This window comes from Pteronotus mesoamericanus, unplaced genomic scaffold (assembly GCF_021234165.1).
Source record: "Pteronotus mesoamericanus isolate MK-2021 breed Mesoamerican mustached bat unplaced genomic scaffold, CSHL_Meso_final contig_75, whole genome shotgun sequence".
Lineage (NCBI taxonomy): Eukaryota > Metazoa > Chordata > Mammalia > Chiroptera > Mormoopidae > Pteronotus > Pteronotus mesoamericanus.
In genome coordinates, this window is record NW_026555249.1 from 6,343,235 (window position 1) to 6,367,215 (window position 23,981).

The following is a 23,981-nucleotide window of genomic DNA, read 5'->3' on the forward strand; positions in this document are numbered from 1 at the left end:
ATTTTTACTATTTAAGCTTCTTTGTTAAAAACTAGGACACACACACACACACACACACACACACACACATCAATGTAGGCCTAAATAGGGTGTCCCTCTGGAAGGCCCTCAAGGGCAATAAATAATGTGCATGCAGCTGTCATCGCCCACGACAACAAGACAACGACTTCAGGGATAGTTCCTGAAAGTCCTGCCTGAAGATTGTCTTGCGGAGGTGTCACTCTTTTCAGAACTATGTCCATGGTTATTTGCTTGGTTTGTTTCTTTTATTCATCACAGATTTGCTTGTAAGCAGATAACGCACCATGAATATTTCTCTCTATTAACAGAAACCTCTTGGTGTTGTGGTCCATGTTTACAATGTTTTTAAGGAGCTTATTGAGAGCTCCTAAAGCTTCTGCTCAACCCTTCACTGTGAGTTTTCTTGGGGTTCTAACTCCTCTCCTGCAGTTTTCTCTCACCTCCCCTTCAGCTCCGTGCTCCCGTCTTGGTTCCAACACTGCTCATCGGTCAATTCCTCAGGAGCCACCCTAGGAGCACCTGGATGTCATCCTCAGTCATATCCAGGTTCAAGCTGTTGGCCATCCCAACCACAGCCTGGCTCATTTTTGCAAACTTCTCATCCTTGACAAATCCTTTAAAGTCACAGACAAAGCTCTTGCGTGTCTTCGTCCATTAATTCACAGTTCAGTGATACCACCCCAAGCCCAGGCAAGGTCCTAGATGCAGCCATAGACTTTGCCGCCCTTCCAGAAGAGCATCAGCGTCTTCCTCAGTTGTGGCAGTGGCCTGGGCGAAGGTCCTCATCAGGCAGGAGGTCTTAAAAGCTGCTACAACTCCTTAATCCGTTGGTTGGATCAACAAGGTGGTATTCAGAGGGAGAAACCCCACTTTGTTATTGAGAGGAAGCTCACCAACCCCAGGAGGACGTCTGAAAGTGTTATCAACAATAAGCAACAGTGTGAAAGGCATGTCTGTCTCCAAAGAGAACTTCTCCATTTTGCTGGCATAGCAATTCAGGAGGGCATCTTGGAAGAAAAGCGGGGTCACCTGTGACGAGTCATTGGCCTCTGCACTGTGCCGGCAGTGTGAGTGATACTCTTGAAGGCCCAGGGGTTCTCACAGCGCCCGATCGGAAAGGGTTTGACTTGGTAGCCTGCAAGATAGTCCCCAAGCAAGACAGTTCTCCTGTCTTTAGAAGCTTTGAAACCTGGCATGGACTTGCTTTCTTTACGGTTGAAAGTCCTTTTAGACATCTGTTCCCAGAAAAGGGAGGTTTCATCCATATGGAATATTTGCTCTGGCAAGTGGTCTTCCTCTATAATCAGCTTGTCTAGAATTTTCCAAAATTCTTCAGCTGCCTTCTCATCAACACGTACAAACTCATCACTCACTTTCACATTATGTAATGAATGGTTCTCGAATTATTTAAACCACCCAGCACTAGCAATGAAATCAACGTTGCCAGACTTTGTTTTTAATTTTTTTTTTCAGTTTTATAACTTAATTGAACAGTCAGCAGTGAGTTCTCATCCACATTAGCTGTTTGTAACTTTTTGAAAGTGGTGACAGGTCCGTAGGTGACCAATATATAGAGCTTATTTGGTGACTCTTCATCCATATTACGTTTTCTGGACAACCACACCTGGTTACGATGTGGGACATTCCTAATTCCTTTGTCCCAGACAGTTGTGCTGAGCCTGGTATCAGTGCGCACATCTGGAGTCCCCATCTCCTTCATGGCAAATTTCCAGACCTCTTTGAGTACCTGAGAGGCATGCTTCTTGGAACCTACTCCATGGATGCGCTTGTGAATGTTGATGGTGTATTCCTTTGTCACTATCTTGTTGATGACAGAAAGACCCTTCTTCTTCTTCTTCCCACCTTTCTTTGTGGGAGCCATTTTCCCGGGCTCAGGTTGGAAAGAGTGTGAGGTATTGTGGGAGAGAAAAAGCAGGGTTACAAGTGCAACTCCCGAGACTTCTTTCTTTCAACATCGCAAACAAACTTTCGCGTTGGCTGTGATCGTCACAGCACTGAGGGGGCTATGATCTTTAATCCAAGTCACTAGTAGTTTTTCCATGTCTGAGATAGGCTCTTCTCAAATTCTTGTTAGTCTCATTGCTTTCAATGAAGCAGATCTTTAACAGTTTCTGACACCTTGTTCTTGTTCTTCAAAATCGTAACTATGGTGGAATGGGCCATGCTTAACTGGTAAACAGTAACCATCACAGACTTTCCACCTTTGTTGTCCTTAATCACTTTTAATTTCATCTGCAGGTCAATCACTCAGTGCCTTACTGGCAACATTAACAGTGGATTTTGTACACTTTGGGGCCATGTCACACAAAACAGGAGGTGAGATCAAGCGCCAGAGAAAACGATGCAATCAAGAGACATGGTAAACACGAGATATGAGGTTGCTGCCTCTGAAACATGGCATAGTCGTTTACAGCAGCAAACTTCTTTTTTTAATAAGTAGAAAGCATGCACTCTAAAATAATGATAAAATGTATAGTAAAGTACCTTAGCCAGTAACATAGTCTTTTATTATCATTATTGAGCATTATGTATTGCCCATAGTCATATCTGTTATACTTTTATACAACTCTCAGAGCAGTAGGTTTGTTTACACAGACATCACCACAAACACATGACTAATTCATTGTGCTACAACCTTATGACAGCTATGACATCGCTAGGTGATAGGAATTTTCAACTTTGTTATAATCTTACGGGACCACTATCTTACATGTGGTCCATTTTTGACCAAAATGTTATGCAGCACATGATTGTACACATACACACATTTATACGTATATTTATACTCATATATTATATATACGCATATACTTTTCTAACTTTAAAAAATCATTTTAGAGTTTGTCTAGAACACACTGGCAAGGGCAAATGAATCAATTTTGAAAATGAAAAGTAATGAGAGGCTTCATCCGCTACCGATTTATATGTTTCATAAAACTCAAAATCAGCTTAGTGCTTGCCCAAGAGTTGACATAACAATACAGATAAATAAATTATTCTGCAATAGATAGTGTGACATACATAAGAACTTTGATCTTACCTATAAGTGAAACCTAATCAACAAAACAAACAAATGAGAAAATAGAACCAGAGACTCGGAAATAAAGAACAAACAGACAGTGACCAGAGGGGAAGGGGGAGGGAAAGAGTGGGGGAAAGAAGGGGGAGGGGCAAGCCAAGGAACGCGAACGGAGGCCTCCTGGGCACGGACGGTGGCGGGGACTGACTGTGGGAGTGGGGGGGATGGGGCAGGGGAGAGCAACGAGGAAAAAGAGGGGACAACTGTCACTGAACAATTAAAAATATAAATAAAAATAAAAATTTACCATCAGAAAAAGAAAGATATTTGATAGGATCTAAAATAAAATATGAGAGAACAAACAAAAAGAGCTTTATATATAACTGAAGCATCGTTTATTCAAAGAAAAGGGATGAGTTATTTAACACATTCCCTGTCCGTCATGATCACCCGTCTCCTGGCTCCTGCAGCAGCCTTCCCCGTGGTCTGTTCATGCCTTGACCGCCTCTGCCCTCAAAGCATCGCATGTGCGTGCAATCAGTGTTCTAGGCACATAGGACTTCAGCATTTTCTGAACAATGAACACCAGGTGCTGGCCACTGAACACTAGGTCACTGAACACAAACGTTGGCACATACTGTATCCTTGGCCCCAGCTCACATTACTGCTGTCTCTTCATTTTCAGCTAGAAAGTCGCTTTCTTCTAGAAGGCTTCTCTTACCCCAAAGTCTAGATTAGGTGCTTCATGCTACCCTGTATGTCCTCTTGCATAGCTTATAATATGCTATATTGTAATGGCCTGGGATTTGTTTGCCTGTCTCCCTCATTAGACTATAAGCTCTGAGAAAGCAAAGCAATCTCTGCCTATTTCCCGTTTTACCCCTACTATCCTGCTTAGTGCTGACACATAATACTCTACAGGTATTTGTTGAGGAAACAGCTAAAAAATAATCACCAAGAAAAAAATTAGTAGACCTTAAACCACAAAAACTTACAAAATTGTTTGTAACAATACTTATAAAACACAATCACCAACTTGTGAAAAATATTTATAACAAATATTATAGAAAACAGAATGTTTTCACTCATTATAAAACTTTTTATATCTTAAAATATAAAAAATTTTGAATTTTTAAAAATTAAGAAAATATTGAGAGTGAGTATAAATCTTGATAAGCTGACATGAAAAGATAATTTGTAAAAGAAGAAATATGGAGATTGGTAAGTGTATTACAAATGAATTATCTTGGTAATCAAAAAAATGAAAAATAATATTATTTTAGAATTATCAAATTGACAAAAATCAGTACATTTGTCTGATAGAATATTATATAGGCTTAAAAACATGTTTTCAGAACTATTTATTGACATATACATATATGAAATTGACTATCATATAATACTAGTTAAAAAGTTTATAAAATGTATATACAATATATTCCTAATTTTTTAAAAAATGAGAAAGGAAAGAAATTTCATCACATATAAACAATGATTTTTTTTCTGGGTGATGGAATTATGGTGGTAATAATTTTCTTTATTCCATCTACAATGCCAGAAAAAGGTTATAAAATTCTAAGCCTATATAAAAATTCATATTTCTATCCTTTTACCAGCTTTAGAAATCTACTCTGTACTATGCTAAAGATCAAGCATTTATATCCTTACCCAAAATTGCTTTCTTTCATTTCCTTAAAGTACCAAATAAAATGGAACTGTTTAGACTCCATTGACTAGAAAATATTCTTCTCCTAAGGCAAAATGAGTGTCAAGAGGCAAGCAAATTAAAAAAAAAAAAACCCTCAAAGACCAATAGGGTACTTAAGACCCACTATTGAGAATTGACCACACTTAGAGTTTAAGCCAATTAGTTTGCTTATTGCTGGAAATAATTCATGGAGCTGGAAATACCAAGCAGACACTAAGGGAAATCATGTCTATTGAGTTCCTAAACAGAAGTTAGTTAAATCTGCTTTTCATCCTCAGAAGTACATGCCTGGGATCCCAAAGAATTAAAACTCACTGGAGGGTGTCAATCAACCTGTGTGGTAGAACATTCATTTCCATATGTTCCTGAAGGAAAACATCTTAACCGTGTGGTGGCCCATGGCCTTGGACCACCTTCCAGTCTATAATTTAAAAATCGTACTAGGCCAGTTACTGGCTTTGCTCATCTTTCCTACCAATTGCCTTAATTTTTAAGTCTGAAGGCATTTACTGTCATTTCCCACAATATTCGCAGAGCGGTTTTTTAAAAATATGCCAACTGGATTACGCTCTCCCTCTTCTTCAAACACCCCAGAGGCTTCCTATTGCTCCTTGAGATCCTGGAGGACATGGCCTCTCTCTCTGTCTCTCACTCTCCAGCTTTACCTCATTTTGTTTCAACTTGGTTTAGTCACACTGGGTTTCTTCTACTCCCCCACAGTTAGTATGCTCTCTCCTGTCTCAGTGCCTTCGTACATGCTGTCACTTTTGCTGAGGAAACTCTCTTCCCATTTTGATCTTAGTCAATTATCACGTTCTCAGTGTTGCTCTCTTAGAGAATAATACGCCTCTCCTTCTTTGTCTTAACTATACTTACAAAAGTACACAAATTTGACGGACATCTACTTCCTCATTATATTGTAAGCTCTCCATGGGCATAGACCATTCTGCAAGCTCTTATTTTCCTAGCCCAGCAGTACAGTGTCTAAGAGGTTCGATAAATTAATGAATTTTGTAGGATCACTCCCAGTGATAATTATGATCAATTTTAATTCGAACATTTACACAGGAACTTTCAATGATAACATCGTCCTTCTGTAACTGACCAGAGGGCAAAGGAAAGAATTTAGTGCGAAGGTAGATCTTCCCAGGTCAGCAGTGCGAGCCTGTCTGGCCAGCAGGGCTCATTCCAGAGTAACTTAGCCCATGGCTCTAAACTCCGACATTTTCACATCCCACAGAAGACGTGTAATTTATGTAAGCTCTTCACATAGTTGGTGTCTATCAGAGATGAACTCTTCTTACCAGAGAGCCTCACTCTAAATTACTACAGGATCACTCCCAGGCAAAGTAGGACGTTGGTTTTGTTCTTTCTCTTTTCAACATTCCAGAAAGCTTAGTTGTGTTCACAACTAAGATGTAAAGGAATTAGGGAATGCATTAGTAATCAGTTCTGAGTGTTTTGCAGGAGTCAATGTTTTTTTTCCCCTCATGTAAGTCCATTTTGCTCTTCCATAACCCTCTGGGTTTTCTCAGTTTCTTCCCTACATTCACACTTTTTATTCTGTTTATTGCTTGTTGCAGTCAAAGGGTACAACCAGATGTCATTAGGGACCCCCAGATGGGACCAACCTGGGACAATGTGTTCCAGCCTAGTGATTACACTTCAAGGTCTCACAATGCCCAAGGGACTCAGTGGTAAAGGCATAAAATGATCAAGGAAATGAGAGAGAGAGAGGGTTATTTAAGGATAAATCACGAAGATCAGAACAATTCAGTCTGCAAAGATAAAAGCTATCACAGGACATGGTTAGTATCAAGAAAGAGAGGGATAGAATAAGCTTATTCCCAATACTATATTATGTAAAACCACTTTGATCAGAAAGAGTTAAGGAAGGGGGAGAGGGCTGCCTACATTACTCGATAAATAGTTAGCTCAAGATACTTGTTACCTCAAGGTGTGTTTCTTATTAACTAAAAATATTGATAAATAAGGATTTTAAAAATTTCATATATAGCATAACAACAGATTCATGATATAATAATAATGTTTAAATATTATTAGATTAAACGAATATTTAGATCAATTCATGTATGGTGTGACAACAGATTCACAATGTACTATATAACATTTCCTAAAATATTAATAGGTTAAACAGAGATTAGGATAAATTAAATTTACGTGTGACAACGGATGGATACTGTGGCATTAAGAAAGCCTGAAACAGGGGTCATCAAAATATAACCCATTGGTTAAATCAGGCCCATTGACTATTTTTGATATTAAATTTTTGTAACATAGCCGCACTCATGTATCTATGCATTGGCTACAGCTGTTTTTGTGTGACAGGACAGAGCTGGGTGATTGTAAAAAAGGCTGCACGGCTTGCAAGTCCTAAAATATTCATCATCTGGTGCTTCCTGAAATATTTATTATTTAGTATTTTACAGAAAACATTTGCTGTCTATGACATATTAGGAACACACAATTATTATATTTGAGGTCCACATGAAGTAGGATAAGTTCTAGATAACACCTCTGGGTAGGTGCAGGATTTTGTATAGGGCAGCAATTTCTGATAATCATATGAAGAACCTGAAAAATGCATATTTACCAATCATCTGATTGTCCTATCTTTTGGGGTTTGGTAATTAAGTTAAGGATGCTTCCTGAATATTAAGCAGGTGGTGAGTAAACAGTCTTCTGACTTGACTTAGCTATTTTTGATGCTTTTCAATGCTGGCTTCCTATGGAAGACTTTCCAAAGAGTCATGGGATTGCTGTAAAATAAAATTTAGGGGTATGAAGTGATGTCACAGGATTAGCTGGAACTAAGATTAGGGCTTCTGATTTCTAGGTCAAAATACTGCACTTTCCTGTACACCAACTATGTTAGCAGTGTTTGTCCATAAAGAAACAAAATTCCTAGTAGTTATTAATAGTGACTTCTTTTTTTCCCCAGTGAAGTTCCCTGGTATGAAATCAACTTGTATACATGTATTATGACATGACATTGGCAATCACAACACTTATAACCACCTAACTGGTTGTTTAAGAGAATAACTTAGGGAGACTATTCCATTTTTTATTCTCTTTTCATTCCTACTTTGCATAATGAAACTCACATTCTGGGACAAACTTTCACTCAAAGACAAATGCCTGGATCTCTTTTGTGATAATAGTGCTCAGAACACAGAGACCATTGCTGAACTTGGAGTTCATAGTTCAATATTGTTCATACTTGACAAATTGGTACAATTAGAAGGCAGGAAGGTGCTATTTTGGGATTGCATTGTTAAGATCTTCTCTTACTTTCTAAAACATTAATCCCCTTAGGAACTTTAAATTCTCTGTCACAATGATGGGGTGGAAAGCCACAGATGATATCAAGATCTAAATATTGAGATACCAAAAGTACAGGACTCCGACACAGTCACCAAGTCTGAGATTCATTGAGGTATTTCATTTTCAACCATCATCAATGATAATCAGCATCTTTAATTTTCCCACCCCTGTTGAACATTGGACATTCGCCGGGCAAATTCATCCATAAACAGAAAGTTCTCCTTGGCATCCATCTGTCTCCCTATTCAAAAGACAGATTTCTGGAAAGGCTTTGTGCTTTGCCACTGAATGCCCTAGCTACTTGAATGATCACAGCAGCCTATCACATTGTACAATAATCACATTGTAACTGAAATTTGTTGTCTGCTTCCAAAAGCATATCGGTGAAAAAAGTCGCAATCGAAGGTCGCTTTGTAAAGTAGGTCTCCATGAAATACCACTTTGGGGAGAAGTTGTTTTACATTTGAACATATATTTGCCAAGCTCTTACATGCTCAGTCCCCTGATAACTTTGGTGAGAATCCATAAATATCACTTTTATTCCAGCTGAAGATTTCCCTAAGCCACATGTGACTTCTATTTTTAAAAGAAATCCACAACGTTCTAGGCAGTTACACTTGGACCATGCCTTAGACCTCAGAGTGTCCCCCAGACATTGCTGATTCTCACCTTAACAACACAGCACAAGATATTGGGAGCCGTGTTACTGTCCTTCTTATAATTTTGGTCTCCTGGAGATTTTCGCTATTGGATTTTTACTACACACTTTTTCACCAATGAAAGTTTTCTTGGTATACCGCTAATCACATTATGTTGAAGGAGTTAGAAATAAATGGAGAGAACCAAAACGAAATCACGAATAATAACCAGTACCTAGGCCTGACGGTCCCCCCGGGGGCCGTCACTGCACTGGTGGCACAGACGCCTGAGGCCGGGGCCCCTTCCATGGGCGGAAGGAAGCCAGGCGTTCTGCCTTGTAATTGTTTGGCCTCGGAGGCGGGTTGGCCCAGCGCAAAACTCCTATCGTTTCATCTCTCACAGGTGGAAACAGGCAGGCTTTGTTGGTTGGTCCTCAGCGCCAAGGGCCCTGCTCCTGCAGAGCCCAAGCTCGGGCCTCGCGGGCCATCCTCTGGCCTGAGGCTTTGAGGCCAGTCTGCAAGCTCTCCAGCATCGGCGGGGAGCAGTGCTTTCACCAGCAACGTGAGCTTTTGCAGCACGCGTCCAGCCTTTCCCATGGTGCCTGCCAACGGTGCTGATTTCTGAACTTTTTCCCTTTGCTTTGGCTTTTCTACAGGACGAGCAGGTGTTTCTGCCCTCTCATTTCTGAGAAGTGCACACAGCCCAACCGGCTCTGATCTGCCTGCTGGCACCAAATGTAGAGCAAATGGAGGTCTATTCAGCTAATCTACTAACTCCATCTCTCTGGAGGAGGTTTCCTGAATACGTATCAGATTTGAGTTCCAAAAACTCATAACCTAGCTCCCCAGTTAAATATTTGGCAAGAGCAATGACCTTCAAAGTCTGCCATTTATGGCTGGATGTACAAAGCACCAAATCAACAAAGTACTTATCATTCCAGAGCCCTTCCTTCAGGTGTGACACATTGCTCAAACCATTTGAAAGCATGGGGTCAGGGAAAAAGCAAGCAAGCAAGCTCATGTTGAGGGCCGACTGTAGTGCATGCATCATCTTACTCCATCGCCAAAATAGACCTGGAGTGTTGGCATTGCCACCTCTGTTTTTGCAAATAAGGAGACTGAAGCTCAAGAGAAGGTTTAGCGAACCTCACAGGGGACACACACCGTCTCCGTGGCACAGCCTTGAAGCAGACTCAGCAGGAAGAAGGAAAAGGCTGCTTCGTATTCAGAGAATATGAAAAGGGCTGCCAACCAGAAGTGCCGTGTCGGCCTGCTGATGAACTGGGAAAAGGAAGGGAAGTGGCTGAACTGAGCGGTTTGTACGAGGTGTTTTGAGGGCCTTACGGGCTCATTTTTTCATGCTAAACTCAGACCCAACATTTACTCTGTGCCCTTGGAATTTTGCCTTGTCGGTAGTACATTTGTAGATCTCCCCACTAAGTCATTAATTCTTTGATGAAGTAGATGCTGGTGCCTCCCAGGAATTTGGTGCTTCCTTAGTGCTAAGTGTTTTATTCAATATATACCTTATCTTGTCTTCTTCTCCCAGCAACCCTGGAATCTAAGTGTTAATGGCTTCATTATACAGATGAGAAAGTAAGGCGGGAGAGGTGCCTAACTAGCTCTACAGTTTCACCCCTGAAAAGTTAGAGCAGAGATTTGTGCTTAGTCTGATTCCAATGAATGCTCTCATTTGCAAGATGCACAAAAGACTCTTACTTATCCTGAGGTCAAACCTCGAGTTCTTGGAAGACCCTAATCCACTGATGTTTAGAAACTGGAGTAAGGGCTCTGGTATTGAGGGCTGACACCTAACTCAGCTGATACCAGCAAGGTGTAATATCTATTACATGAAGGCAGCAGAAGGAGCTGCTGAAGGTGTGATTGGAGGTCTTTACCTGCCCCAAATAGGTTTCCCCTATTGTGCTGCTGGTGATAATTCCAGTAAAGACTTTAGGTTGCACCATTATAATTAAAATGAAAATACTGGGACTGTTCATTTCTTAAACTATGGTGGCCTGAATGATTCATCAGGCCACAAGTAAGTTCCCTACTACATTCTTACAAATATTCAGTTCAGAGGAGGAAGGCATTTGACAGAGGAAAGCAGATGTTAGAGTGGGAGTGGAAACAAAAGAATTACTTGGAGGCTCGCGTGGGAACATCTTAGTGAGGTAAGTGGAGCTAAATGGGAATTCCTTCTGAATAATAGTGGAGGAGTGGAATGATGACGTGAATTTATTCCTTAGGCTGAGAGGAGATACGCATGCAACTAGTCATTAGTATGTGATGACCACGGACAACCCGAACACAGGTCAACACCAAGACAACCTGCTGCCTTGCAGATGTGAAGTCCAGACCTACACAGGTAATTAGCAAGATTCCATTTCTTTAGGCCACATGGACAGTGATTTAGTTAGATCTGATATAGGCCGACAAGGGCTTGGTTTCAGACCACCTGTAACCTGTGATGGTTTGAAATGCTCACGTCTGAGGCAGGGCATACCAAGGTGAGTCAGCCACAGGCCTGCCCTCAGGCAGCTCACTACATAGTGGTGTTGGTCAATAATAAGCATGCAACTACCTAGCACAAGGTGATAGATAACAGCTATGGGTAACGCCATGGATAGAATGAGCGCATTCTACAATTCTCCTTTGACTCACAGATTTTGCCCTCGCCGACACTCCTCCCAAATCTCAACCAGTAGCTAGCCCCACTCACTGGTTTTCAATTCCACCCGCCCTCCAGGCCGTCCAACCCATGCCGTCCTTTCCTGCTGAAAGACTTCTGGGCTCTGCAATGTCGGCGGGGCTTGGCGAATGCAGGAGGGAGCTGACATCTCCAGCCTCTTGAAAGGGAGCCCGTGTGGCAGCCTTGGGAGCCTAAGGGAACACCGACATCCCTAAAGCCCTACAGAAGACAGAGCCCAAGCGGGCTTAGGTCTCAGGACTTTCACCCCCCAATACTTAACTACTCCATCGGGATTGTTTGCGAAGTCACCGCTGAAAGCACATGCCCACGGACACCCAGAGATGTCATGTAACTTCATCTTCTCCTCTCTGCGGAGCAGATGGACCCGTCTGCTAAGCCGATGAAAGACGGCTGTTCATCCTTTCATAGCTACACTGATGAATACACTTAAGATTAGAGATGAGGCTCCAGGATCAATTAAGAATCAAATGCTAGTAAGATGTAGGTTCTGGCTTCACAGAGTAATAGCATCTCAGATGTGAAATAACTAAAAAAAGACATCGGCCTCTATTCATGTACATGGTGTATTTTTGATAACAGTCTAATAAGCGCGATTGCCTGTGGGGGCAACGGGCGGCTGTGGGACTGGGAAGGGGAAGTGTATTTTCATGGAATACTCCTGTATCTTGAATTTTAAACCATCTACAAAAATAAATAAAAGTGCAAACATCACAGATCTGAACAGTGTTATGGTTTCAGTGATGTCCTCTGAAAAATAAAATCAGGAAAATGGGCTAAAAGGAAAATAAAATTCTGCCAGCCCAAAGCCCAGGGAGGGGATGGGGTCGGCCTTCCTCTCACAGAGCTGCCAGCACACTGCTCTGACCTTTGGATGACGTGGTTTCGGGACATGCCCACATGTGGTAGATACTCACCCTTGCTTACTGCTGAATATTTAGTCAATTCTGTCCAATAAAGGAGGAATTTATCTTTTGGGGTTGAAAATGATTTTTAAAAAATTAATCTAGTGGTAAGATTCTTAGTTATCTGGGGATATGCAAAGACTTGAAATGGCTTTTAAATTTTCTTTAAGTGATGTTCCACTGCAATCTTCTTAACTGAAATAAGATGATGGTCTAATGCAACTCTAACTATAGTTCTTTTTGTTTCTTTGTAGTTTTGAATTTGGTGGCTAAGATCCCCATAGGAAATATCTGATATGTGCTGTATAACATTTAAAAATAACATTTTTTATTGAAAATCAAACAGTGGGATGAACAGATGATTAGATAAATTCAACATTTCCCATGAAGGCATGCCAATTGCTATGAAAAATTAACATATGGCAACTGCAGCCAAAAAAAAACACAAACCTTCTATTTAGTTGACATATAACAAGTTAAACTTATAGAATAGAAGATGAATCATCACAATTACTGCCTTTTTACAGTCATTGCTGAAGAATTCATTAATGGAGTTAAAGGAAACCTTAATGAATGTCTCTGTATAAACCTCAATTCTGTTCAATTAATTGTCATTACTACCATTAGGAAGGGGAGACAGTCTGTTACTGTTGTGCTGATTGTGGGAGAAGAATTTTCTGGAAACAGATATGCAGAGAAAGGTAGAGAGACGACAGGAACTATTGTGTGCCCCAGACTTTTCTCACTTCTAATAATAAAATTCTGGAGAGAATCTTCAATATTTTTAAAGCAAAAATGTGATGACAAATGAGTTAATGTTTCTTCTTGTTGGCTTCTAAAGGCCAGCCTCAAGTGACCCCGGAGAGCAGCTAGATTTCACTGCACAGCTATTGAATAACTGATTTCTTCAGTCTTTCGAGAAGAGACAGGTAGGTGGGTACAATACACGAACTAAAGTGTGGGCAAAAGAAGGGGCATTTTATCTAGAGTCCCTTGCTGTTAGCAACTTTGTCCAGCCAGCCCCCGAGCTGGGCTTCATCCTCCTACCTTGGCAGATGGCTGGTTGTTCAGACGGGAGGCGCTCCTGGCAAGGGGTTACAGCGCCCAGCCTCTGAACGATGTCACTTGCCCTGCAGTCGCACTTCTGGAGGCCCTGCCCAGTAGAATCACCTCCTTAGTGGTGTCTTGGGTTGTTGTTTTTGTTTTTTTTTTCCAGGAGAAACAAGTCTAAATCTGAAGATAACAGCTTTAGTTACATAGGAAAGAGTGCAAAGGTGGCAGACGGGAAGTGGCACAGCTTAGTGACTAGGAACCTGGGGCTCTGCAGTCACCCTCAGTTCCAAACCCGGCTTTGCCCCTTGCCACTGTGTGATCTCAGGCAAGTGACAGAATCTCTTTATTTACCTCTGTTTACTTACTTATAAAATAAGAAGAAGAAGAAGAAGAAGAAGGAGAAGAAGAAGAAGAAGAAGGAGGAGGAGGAGGAGGAGGAGGAGGAGGAGAAGGAGGAGGAGGAGGAGGAGGAGGAGGAGGAGGAGGAGGAGAAGAAGAGTGTTCGCTCAAAGGGTGGCTGGGAGGATGAAATGAGTTAAAATGTGAAATTCTTAAAACAATGCCTTGAATATAGTGAGTGCTCATTGAACCCTTGCTATGATGCTGTTAGCATTTATATGATGCAACTGGCCACTGCAAAAAGCCACGTATAAACATCTGACAGCACGAAGGACTCAGAAAATACAGCCAGAGCATCAAAATACTCAGAGGAGAGATAAACTAGCAAAGGGAATGCGACGCTTTCAGCACTTGTAAAAAGTGCAGTAATCAAAAACAACAAAACCCATAGGAATGGTCTTTTGAGACAAGATGAAATTTTTATGGTTAGGAGGTAAAAAGCAGCAAACAGCAAATAGTTAGGTTGCCTTGTACAGAATTTTTTTTGTTTTCTTTTTGCTTAAACAAGTTAAGGCCAAAGTCCCTCATGTTTCCAAAGAACACCTGAGGTGGTTCATTTTGGTTCACAACCAACGCCTCAAGTCAAGAAGGGGCAAGAGAATGATCTCAGACAGGACTCCATTTGCTGCCACTTTTGCGGGCCCTACCCATCTGAATGCCCCAGAGGCCCCACCTTCAAATTTGTCCTGGATTCCAGCAGTGCTGCCCCGCTGCGCCCGCCCTTGTGGACCCACCCTCGTCTCAAGCCGTGTTCCTATCAGCCTCCCAAGTCCTCGCTCTGCTCCCAGTCTGCCTTCCATTCTCCATACAGAAGTCCAAGCCTTCCCTAAAATGCACTGGAAACCATGTTACTCTCCTACTTAAAACTGACTCCTTCACACACTTACAACCCTAACTGCGCCCCGCGACCTCCGGGCCGCTTTCCTGCCTGACCCATGACCGCATGCTCCCTAAGGTCCAGCCGCACTGTTCTTCTTTCTATTTTTGGAACACGTCAAACCTTTTCCAACCTCAGGGCTTTTGCTCTTGCTGTTCCATCTGCCTGGCCTTCTCTCTTCCCGATCCCTGCGTGGCTTTCTCTTTAAAATTGATGTGTTTGCTCAAACACCACCTTCTCAGAGACAGCAACTCTCCAAAGCAGCCCTCAGGAGACACTATTCTTTTCACCTCACTTCATTATTTTTTTAGCGCACTAACTTATTCAATTTTATTTGTTTCTTAATGAGGATGTTTCCACGGCAGCGATAGCTTCCTCACTCTCTCTCCAGCTCCTGTAACACTTCCTGGCACAGAGCAGACCCTCCATAAATATTAGCTGAGTGAATAGAAATTGCCAATGCCCACAATGCTTGGCTCACAGCAGACCTTTGTCCACGTCTTCCTTGCAATCTCCTTAACAATTTCTTATCTTCTTCTAATCCTGTCATCTCAGGGCTCCAGAAAAGTACAGAGGTGCCTTATCCTCTCCCTCCCAATTTGGTATGAAAACCTGCCTGCTTTTAGATAGTAATACAACTTTCTCAGAGAGGCTGCAGTCTTAGACTTAACTGGACCCTGGATAATTATTCACAAGTTGATTCTAGAATCATTTCCCATATCCCAGGCTCTTTTAGATTCGGGGTGACTTGTAATTGGCCTTTTCCAAACCAAAAATCCATGACTCCCCAAATCCCAGTCTGATGCTGGAAGCCTCTGCAACCTGACCGATTTGCTGGGACTGAGAGGCTTTCATACAATCTGGTTAATTCTTAGTCAGTTCACCTTGGAAAGTATGCCCAATGAGAGTGCCTGGAGAATACAGCTTTAATTATATTTTTAACAAGGGTATGAACAGGAACAAAGTTAATTGGCTTTAAAATGTCTGAGAAAGGAAAGCATGGGCCGGTTAACTAAAGATCAACACAGCAACTGGCAAATTTAATGCATGGGTGGCAGGGAAGCTTAATCTTTATCTTTCAATCTCATAATTATCAACTTTCAGGCAACCTGATTCCCAAAGTGCACATATGCAAATTTTAGTCGTGAGGCGATGCGGGGCCCCCTGAGTATGGAGTTAGATTGTGTAAGTTCAAAACTTAATAGGATGCTAGAAACTAAAGAGAAGAATGGTGACGTTGCTACGCAACAGAAGTATGGTCTGGATGGTTCTCTGGGGTCCATGCCACCTAAACCAAGAGATAGAAATAAGTAATTAAGATTTGGGTGCTAGCTGAGCAGTGAGACCAGCTCTTACTGACACGCTACATAATCACCTGAAGAACCTCCATAAATAAGATGCCCAGAATTTACTCTTGGTGTCTTGACTCATGGGGTCTCAAGATGGGGTCTGGGCAGTGCATTTTTCACAGCTTCCAAGATGATTCTCACATGTAATCAGTGTGGAGGCTTGCTTTTTGATGTAGCTAAAGATATGGGAAATTGTTCTTAAATTGGTAACAAATTGTGAGACAGAGGACAGAAAATAATCGACTGGGGCTGCCCCAAAATCGACCTATCTTTTCATCCTAAAAAGAAGCGGTAGCACCAAGATTCTCGTTTTTTCCCACTACCCTTCACAAAGATCTCCCAGCCTCACTGATAGCAACACACCCAGCAACTCCCAAGACATACAAAGAATTCTTTTAAAAACGTGGCTGTAAAAAATTGCTGGGCTTTCTCCTCTGTTTTTCAGGTGTGTAACACAAATCGATATTCAGTGAACAGAAGCTTCAGAGAAGAGAAATCAGCAAAGCTAGAAAGCCCTGGGGTTAGGGAGCCTTCCCTTCCCAGAGGCAGGAGGGGCAGAGCGCTAAGCTTTCACTCACTTGAATGGAAACTCATGTAGGGACACTCCACAAAGGCTTCTGGGACAGAGGGGGCTCCTGCTGACAGGCTGCTGACACTCCTCATCACAGGGTTGGCAGCTCAGCCAGACTAGTCATCTGTCACCTACTTGTCCATAACACTCATTCATTCATTGAAGAAATAACCTTGCCAGGCACAAAGTATTCTGCAATAGGAGGAGACTGAGCATGCTCTCTTTGGGAGCCAAATAAGATACTGGGAATTCAGTGGCTGAGAATTCTAATCTCACCTCTGTTGCCAGTAAGCTCAAGGACCAAGGCAAGCAAGTAAACTCCATTTCCTAATTTGTACAGTTGGAGAAGTGAGGGAAGATGATAGACTGCAATAAAATAGCTACTGCCGACACTAATGGGCAGGATAATAAAGCCCTTTGCAATGGTGACACAAAGCCCAGTTGACACAGGCAGCTGTGAGGGACCAGGCGCCGTGCACTTAGCTCAGGCTCGCTACAGGGCACCCACAAAACACACCCCCTATGGGAACAGGCAGCGGGTGACGCCTTTTATTTACAGCATCTCAGTTGATAGAATCACTACCAACATTATCTGTGAATTAAAACGACTACGTAGAAATACATGTGTGTATAAAATTTACACAAAATAAAGACTACACATCTTGATTGTCCATTGAATTCTCTTTCAAATATTACTCTTTTGATTTTATTTCCATAATAATGATCTAAAGACCTGGTGTTTTTGCTCAGTGATTTTCAACTCTAGCTTCACACTAGGATATTCTAGGGAATTAAACAATAATAACAACAACAATAACAGTGATATTATCCCCCTCCCCCCAATTCCTAGGCTGATTAAATAAAAACTCTGGAGATGGGGTGGAGACCTCAGTAGTTTTTAAAAGCATCCCTGATTCCAACTGTTCTTTTTCTCTTTTCAAAAAATATTTTATTTATTTATTTTTAGGGAGAGGGGAAAGGAGGGAGAAAGGGAGGGAGAAAGAGAGGGAGAGACATATCAATGTGTGGCTGCCTCTCATGCGCCTCCTACTGGGGACCTGGCCAGCAACCCACGCATGTGCCCTGACCGGGAATTGAACCAGTAACCTTCAGGTTACCCAAAATGTAAAGGTTTGCAGGCTGGCACTCAATCCACTGAGCCACACCAGCCAGGGTTCCAACTGTTCTTTTTCACATCACCAAACACTCCCCACAAATTTCCACACCCATGCCACTCAAGCGTCTCCCCTTACTCAGCGCACCCTCTCTTCCTGCCTCCATTTGTCTTTGGCTCAGCCTTGCATCCCTCAGTGGCAACCTCTCGCCGAGTCTTTCTCAGTGTATTCAGGGCTCAGGGCACACTGTCCTCCGGAATCTCCCAACTCTAATTGTCGCATAACACTGAATGTTAACTTACATTGCTCCTCATGTCTTAAGGTTATGCCCCGCTTCGCAAACAGGTGTCATGTTCCTCCAGAAGAAAGGACCTTGATTAGTCATTTATTGTCCCCACGGAGTCTGATAGTGGTTTCTTGGCTTAGAAGATGCTGAAAAATATGTGTTACTGTAGATGTAGACACAGGAAAATTCATTCTTATCAGCTTCTTACTGCCATTTCACTCCAGATGTAGATTTTAAGTGGAAATGTACAAATGCTACTTGGATTTTTCAAAGACATCTTGTACAGTGCTTCACTGTAGCTACAGGAAGGAAACTCTTCTCAGCAGGCAAATGTCTGCAGGTCATCAGTGCCGGCCAGGGCCCACAGTCTTACGGCACATTTTTCCACCAGCCCTGGATGCAGCATTATCTTACCAAGTCCGGACTTACTACAGGCTTCTTGGGGGAAGGAGGGTGAGGGTAACACACGTTCCAGTGATCAAAAGTAGAACCCAGGCCTCCGATATCCCAGGCCAGAGGCTTCCTCTAACAATACCAGAATCTGACTGCTTTCCCCTTTGGAAGAAATAAAACTATGGGAACAAATCAGATCTTTACTTCACTGACATACTCAAGGGCCACGTTAGCTGGTGGACATGAGAAACCCAAGGGGCCTCCTGGGATGTCTCTGGAGCAGCCCTTCTGGAAAGCCGGGCTGCATCTTGCTCAAACCATTTTAAGCAAAAGGACAGAGAGGAAGAAACATTTATCACCACAGTGAGATGACTTATGCCATGAGCTTTGCACACAAAGAAGCAGCCCTGGCTGACCCCTAGTCTGACTTTATGAAGTACTGCGAACAACAGAGACATTGTCCTGGGAAGTGATTTAAAGTTAAAACTGTAAACCCAGATTCAAAATGACCGTTTGGTCATAGGATGCTTGAAAATTTCTTTAGATTTGCCTGAATAAGAGGATGGGTGATGATGAATGTTACTATAGTGACATGATAAAGTGGCTACAAATTATCCTTTGCCCAGCAAAAGAATGAGCTGGGGAGTGTGCAGAGGGACCTCTTTTTCTCTTGTCTACTGCTTCACTGAATAACTGGATTTGGGGACAGACTTCACATGGAGTCTGGGTGAGAGAAAAAGTTAACGTTAGGAAGAAGGAAGACGAATGTCTTATCATATCTGTGTCAAATTATTATTCTATACCAGTGCTGATAAACGGAAATATAATGTGAGTCACAAGTATGATTTGAATTTTTCTATCAACCACATTAAAAAGTTAAAAGGAAACAGATGAAATTAATTTTGATAAATTTCATCTAAACCAATATATCTAAAATATTATCATTCTAACATATAATCACTATAAAAATGTATGCATTTTTTTTGTACTAGTTCTTTGAAATCTAGGGTGTAGTTTATTCTTTTGTCACATTTCGGTTTTGCTTTGGAGCTAAACAGACTATGGGATTCAAATCCCAGCTTTGTAACCTTGGGCTAGTTGCTTATCTTCTATGAGTCTTGGCTTTTTCAACTATTAAATCAAGACAAAAATAGTTATAACTCACTATTGTTGAGGAGATTAAATAAGTATAAAGTACATAGCACAGCTCAAAACAGTATAATAGGCAATGAAACAATAATTCCCCCCATACAAAACCCGGCGTGATTCCTAAGAGGCCATTTCATTGTATTTGAGGCTCTACTGCTTCCTGTATCTCCCTTGAGGTTTCTTCTGCTAAGGCAGCCTTTTCCCCATACTGTCACGGCCTGGTCCCCTCTTATGATGCAAGTTTAAGTTCAAGGGAGAACATAAAGTTATTATGGAAATCTTCTCTGGCTGCCTTATTTAAAGTTGTCTCCAAGCCCCAGTAAGTACACTCTAGTCCCCAGCCTCTCTTTACTTTCTTCATAGCATTTATCAATATCTAAAAGTATCTTATTTATATATTTGTTCCCTTGCCTCTTATCTGTTGCTGTCTCTGGCAGAGAAGCTTCACAAGAGCCAGGACCTTGTCTGTCTTATTCAGAGCTCAACAAGCATTCTATGAATGAATGAATGAATGAATGAATGAATGCACGAATGCTTAACCCAGGAAGGTAAATGTAAATGGTGCCCTGATTTTAAAGGTAGGAGAAAATGGAAATTCTAGAGCTCTTTTTAACCTAAAAGAATTTCTCAGGAAGTCATTGGCTTCGTGCCAGCCTCACTTGTTGAAGTTTGATATTTGGTATCTTGAATCTAACTAACAGCAGGGCCTGGGGAGGGGTGGGAAAATTATTCTCCACCTGTGATTTTATTGTTGCTGCCTATCGCTATGCATCACATACAAACATATGTTCACACCACTTAAAACCATCCAGAGAATTGATTATTCTTGCTCCTTAGGAGAACCGGGACCCAGCTGGCACAATGCAGCTTTCTGATACGGGAAGCTTGGCAGCTCTAGGAGAGAGTGTCAGACAGACCAGGGCTTAGATCCAGCTTTTTGCCAGCAGCTATGCAGACTGGGCAAATTTTGTAAATTTTTATAAGCCTCAGTTACTCTATCTGTAAAGCTTTAAGTAATACTTTATACCCTGCAAGGTTGATATAAAAATTCATTGAGGTTATATAAGAAAATGCTTAGCACAGCTTGAAGGCTAAATGAATAAGTATCAATATTGTCATCTTTGAATGTAAGAATGCTTTGCCAGAATATACTGATCAATCTTTGGAATGGGCACTTTGAGGGTAACATACTTCCTTTTAAGGTTGTAATATTTCTATGTCATCCAATTTCTTGCAACCGAGGGGCCAGGATCGGGGGGAGGGAGAGAAGGAGGGAGAGAGAGAGAATTGGCTCAGTCTCTGCCAAGCGCTGAAAGATGACCGTGGAGCCATTTCTCTCTCCAGGGAGAGTTTGCGATGTGTCTGGGGCCGGACGCAGCCAGCAGACCTCTGCAGTGTCCATGCCCAGCTGTTTGTAGCTATAGGCAAAGAGCTGGGTGTTTTGTATTCAAGATTATGGGCCAAAAGAGAAAGAAAAAAAGGGTTAAGAATCCATGCCTGTCTGGACACATTTCACTTGCTGGCAACACAGAGTGCTCTACTTAATGAAGATGAAGCAGTAAACCCAACTCCGTTCCGAGCCCACCACTCATCTTTCAGAATATTTAGACCAGAATTGATTTTACTCCTTCTACTGACATAAGCCCCATAGGAGGGATGCTGCTCTAAAACGCAAGGCACTATTTAACACTTACTTAAAGTCTTCCATTACTGTTTATAACAGCAGTTTTTCATGGACTATAGACCAGGCATTATATAAATACTACTTCCGTTCTCCTGTCAGCTGTGCAAGAAAGACAGTGTTGTTCCCCATTTTACAGACAGAAGAAGTGAGGCCCGGAGCACTGACTTGCTGAAGTGTGGGAGCCAGCGCTCGAAGCCCCGTCTGCTGGGTTGCACAGCTCTCTGTGTCCTCTGCTGTTCCTCGCTGGCATTGCCAGTGGAAGACCCAGGCCCCACAAAACCTGAGTCCCCAGTCCCTGAAAGGCAAAGCACAGAGGTCCAAACGAACACCCGCTGCTATTCCTACTATGTGCTGGGGAGCAAATGGCCCTTCGTTCTGAAACGAAGTCCCACTGTCCTACATCTAGCTAGGTGACCTAAAGAGCTCTCTTTGAGACAGACTGTCACCCTCCGCAGGTGGCTCTCCAGTGCTGTCGCTAGGACTGAAAACTCCCAAGCAGGAGGGTCACTACATTAGGAAAGCCATTTAGAGAGTTTGTGAGGAGGGTTTCTCAGGAGGCAGAGACTGGGGAAGTCCTTGGGAAACAGTGTCCTGGGAGTTCCCGAAAGGAGAGCTTTCATTTACGCAAGTGGCTGCCTGCAGACCCAGGGAAGGCTGTAGGCTGTTACCACAGCCATCCAACAGCCCGCGGAGGTTGCCTGCTTGGTCTTGGTGGAAGTCTTCCAAGGCAAGGCTTCCTTTAGACAAGGAATGGTTACCGGGGGGTTTAGGCAGGGTCATCAGGGAGTGTTTATGAACCATCAGGGACTGCTTGTAATTTTTGACATATATTCCATAAGAACATTTCCCCCTACCCCTACCCTGGAAGAGGACTCATAGCTAATTTTCGAAAAGACCCACGACCTCCAATTTTAAAGAACCAGTAAAATTAATTTTGATCTGCTCTTTCCTGGCACTGTTCAGTACTTTTACCGCCCCCCCCCCATACACATATATGCACACATATAATGTTTAACGGGTTATATTTTATATGTGGAATAATTAACTTCCTAAATATTGCAAAGAAAACTGAGGCCCAGGGGAGAGGCTTGCCCACGGTGGCAAGCCCTGGGTAGCGCCAGGATTAGCAGCACTCCCGCTGACCAAGAAGCAGGAGACTCAGGTGGGAAATCTCTGCCAGCCAACTTGATGAATGAAGACAAACGAATCCCTCCAGACTGATAGCGATGCAACCTTTTTCCAGCGCAACCGTAGAGAACCCTAAATTGCCTGTTATTAGGGCAACGAGGGTTGCTTCCCCGGAATACAGGTAGAGGTCACTAAAAGGATATTTTCCCACTCAAAGCGCTAGAAGTCCAGCCCTCGCTCTCCTGTCCCTTGCGCCGCGCTCTGGCTCCCCCGGTACCGGAGTTCGCCGGACTTCCCGGCTCCCTTGCCCCGGCTCAGCCCCGCTGTCCTCCCAGCTCGGGCTGGGATTCCTCGGCCCGGGTCAAACTGCCTCCCTCCTGCTCTAGAGTACGAGTCACAGTGGTTACAGCCCGGAGCTGCTTACCTGCCACCACCCACACTGCCTGGGCTTGCTGGGGGCGGGGAGCCGCGCCTTCCGCCCTTCGGGTCCGAGCCGCGAGCGCTAACTTTCCCCACCGGACGGCGGGAGGCTGCGGCTGCGGCTGCCGCCTCGGGAAAATCCTCCGGTCCGCGCTCGTCCCAGCACCGTGTCTGAACCCCTTCCCCTTCCTTTTTTTTTTATTTTTTAATTTCAACTTGACGTAAAGAATTTACATTTTGAGAATTTCACAGTCACGCCGAAACTCATTTGCAAAGATGCATCCGAAGGCGCTTTTTAAAAAAACGAACGCGTGCAGGTGTAAACGCCAGGCGGGGGGCAATATTTTTAGTTCTTCTGATCAGGGACCTAAACGCTGACTGCGGTCAAAGCCAAACCTGCGTGGTTCTCTGCACCAACGTCAGCCCGATAAATTCAATTCAAAGAAAAAGCCCCGCTTTCCCAGCCCCACCGCCGGCTGCGGCGCCTTTCTGCGCGCTGCTGAGCAGCCCGAGCCGAGGCCGCCCTCGTCCGCCTCCCGCGCTCGGCCTCGAACCCACAGCTCGGCCGCCGCGCCACCCGCGCCGCCCGCCCCACCCGCGCCACCCGCGCCACCCCAGTCGCACGCGCCCGCCGTAGGCTGCGCCCGCTGTAGCTACTCACTTTTGTCGGGGAGCAAAGTCTGCCATATCAGTCCGTAAGCACTTCCAGCGAAGGAACCGGGAAATCCACCGTGTGTAAAGCTGTTTCACGAACAGCCGGTACAATCCAGAAGGAGGGAGAGGAACGAGGCAGAAAGGGAAGGGAAGGGGAGCGCGGGTGGGGGCAGCTCAGCCCAGAAGACGCTGTTTCGGGATCTCAGCCTCGGCTCCACCGTCCCCAGCCCGGTGGCTCTCTGAGCAAAAGCTCAACTCCGTGCACTTGTTCACTCTTTCTTCATCAGGGGAGGAGTCAGTGTTGCAACATTTATGTTCCTTGCTGGAGGCAAAACAGTGATTTTCTTTAGCATGCGAAATGTCCAGACTGCCAGTTTTCAAAGGTGAGAGAGGTAGCTGGGGGAGCCGGAATGCAGCACCGATATGCAGAAGAAAGAACAGATTCTCCCCAGATTGGTTTTGCACGATCAGAGCTACACATCTGCCACTGAGACGGAACCAGAAAATAGACAAAACAATAATAAAAATGGCTTAAT

General features: G+C 43.2%; 2 protein-coding genes across 3 annotated transcripts in view; both read right to left on the minus strand.

Moving 5' to 3' along the window:
• The window catches only part of PRLR (prolactin receptor), a 146,944-nt gene extending 123,270 nt beyond the window's left edge, over positions 1-23,674 (minus strand). The window contains exon 1 of one of the 2 annotated variants that reach the window (XM_054583933.1): positions 23,453-23,674. The gene's annotated coding sequence lies outside the window, so the exon portion shown is untranslated. Of the gene's footprint in view, positions 1-22,795; positions 22,825-23,452 lie in introns of those variants that run through there. The other variant, XM_054583934.1, reaches the window with a different exon arrangement.
• Positions 511-1,903, minus strand: LOC129079032 (60S ribosomal protein L31-like). The gene is made up of 2 exons (XM_054583995.1): positions 1,504-1,903; positions 511-635 (listed from the first exon to the last, which is right to left on the minus strand). The coding sequence occupies exons 1-2, from the start codon at positions 1,901-1,903 to the stop codon at positions 511-513; spliced, it is 525 nt and encodes a 174-aa protein (XP_054439970.1).
• Positions 23,675-23,981: the final 307 nt, after the last annotated feature.

What these genes read in the sequence shown, in the direction of transcription:
- LOC129079032 (XM_054583995.1), bottom strand. Translation starts at nt 1,903, where the DNA reads ATGGCTCCCACAAAGAAAGGTGGGAAGAAGAAGAAGAAGGGTCTTTCT. An exon ending in ACTGCTGACTGTTCAATTAA is followed by an intron (nt 636 to 1,503) that starts GTTATAAAACTG and finishes GTGACTTTAAAG; the next exon opens with GATTTGTCAAGGATGAGAAG.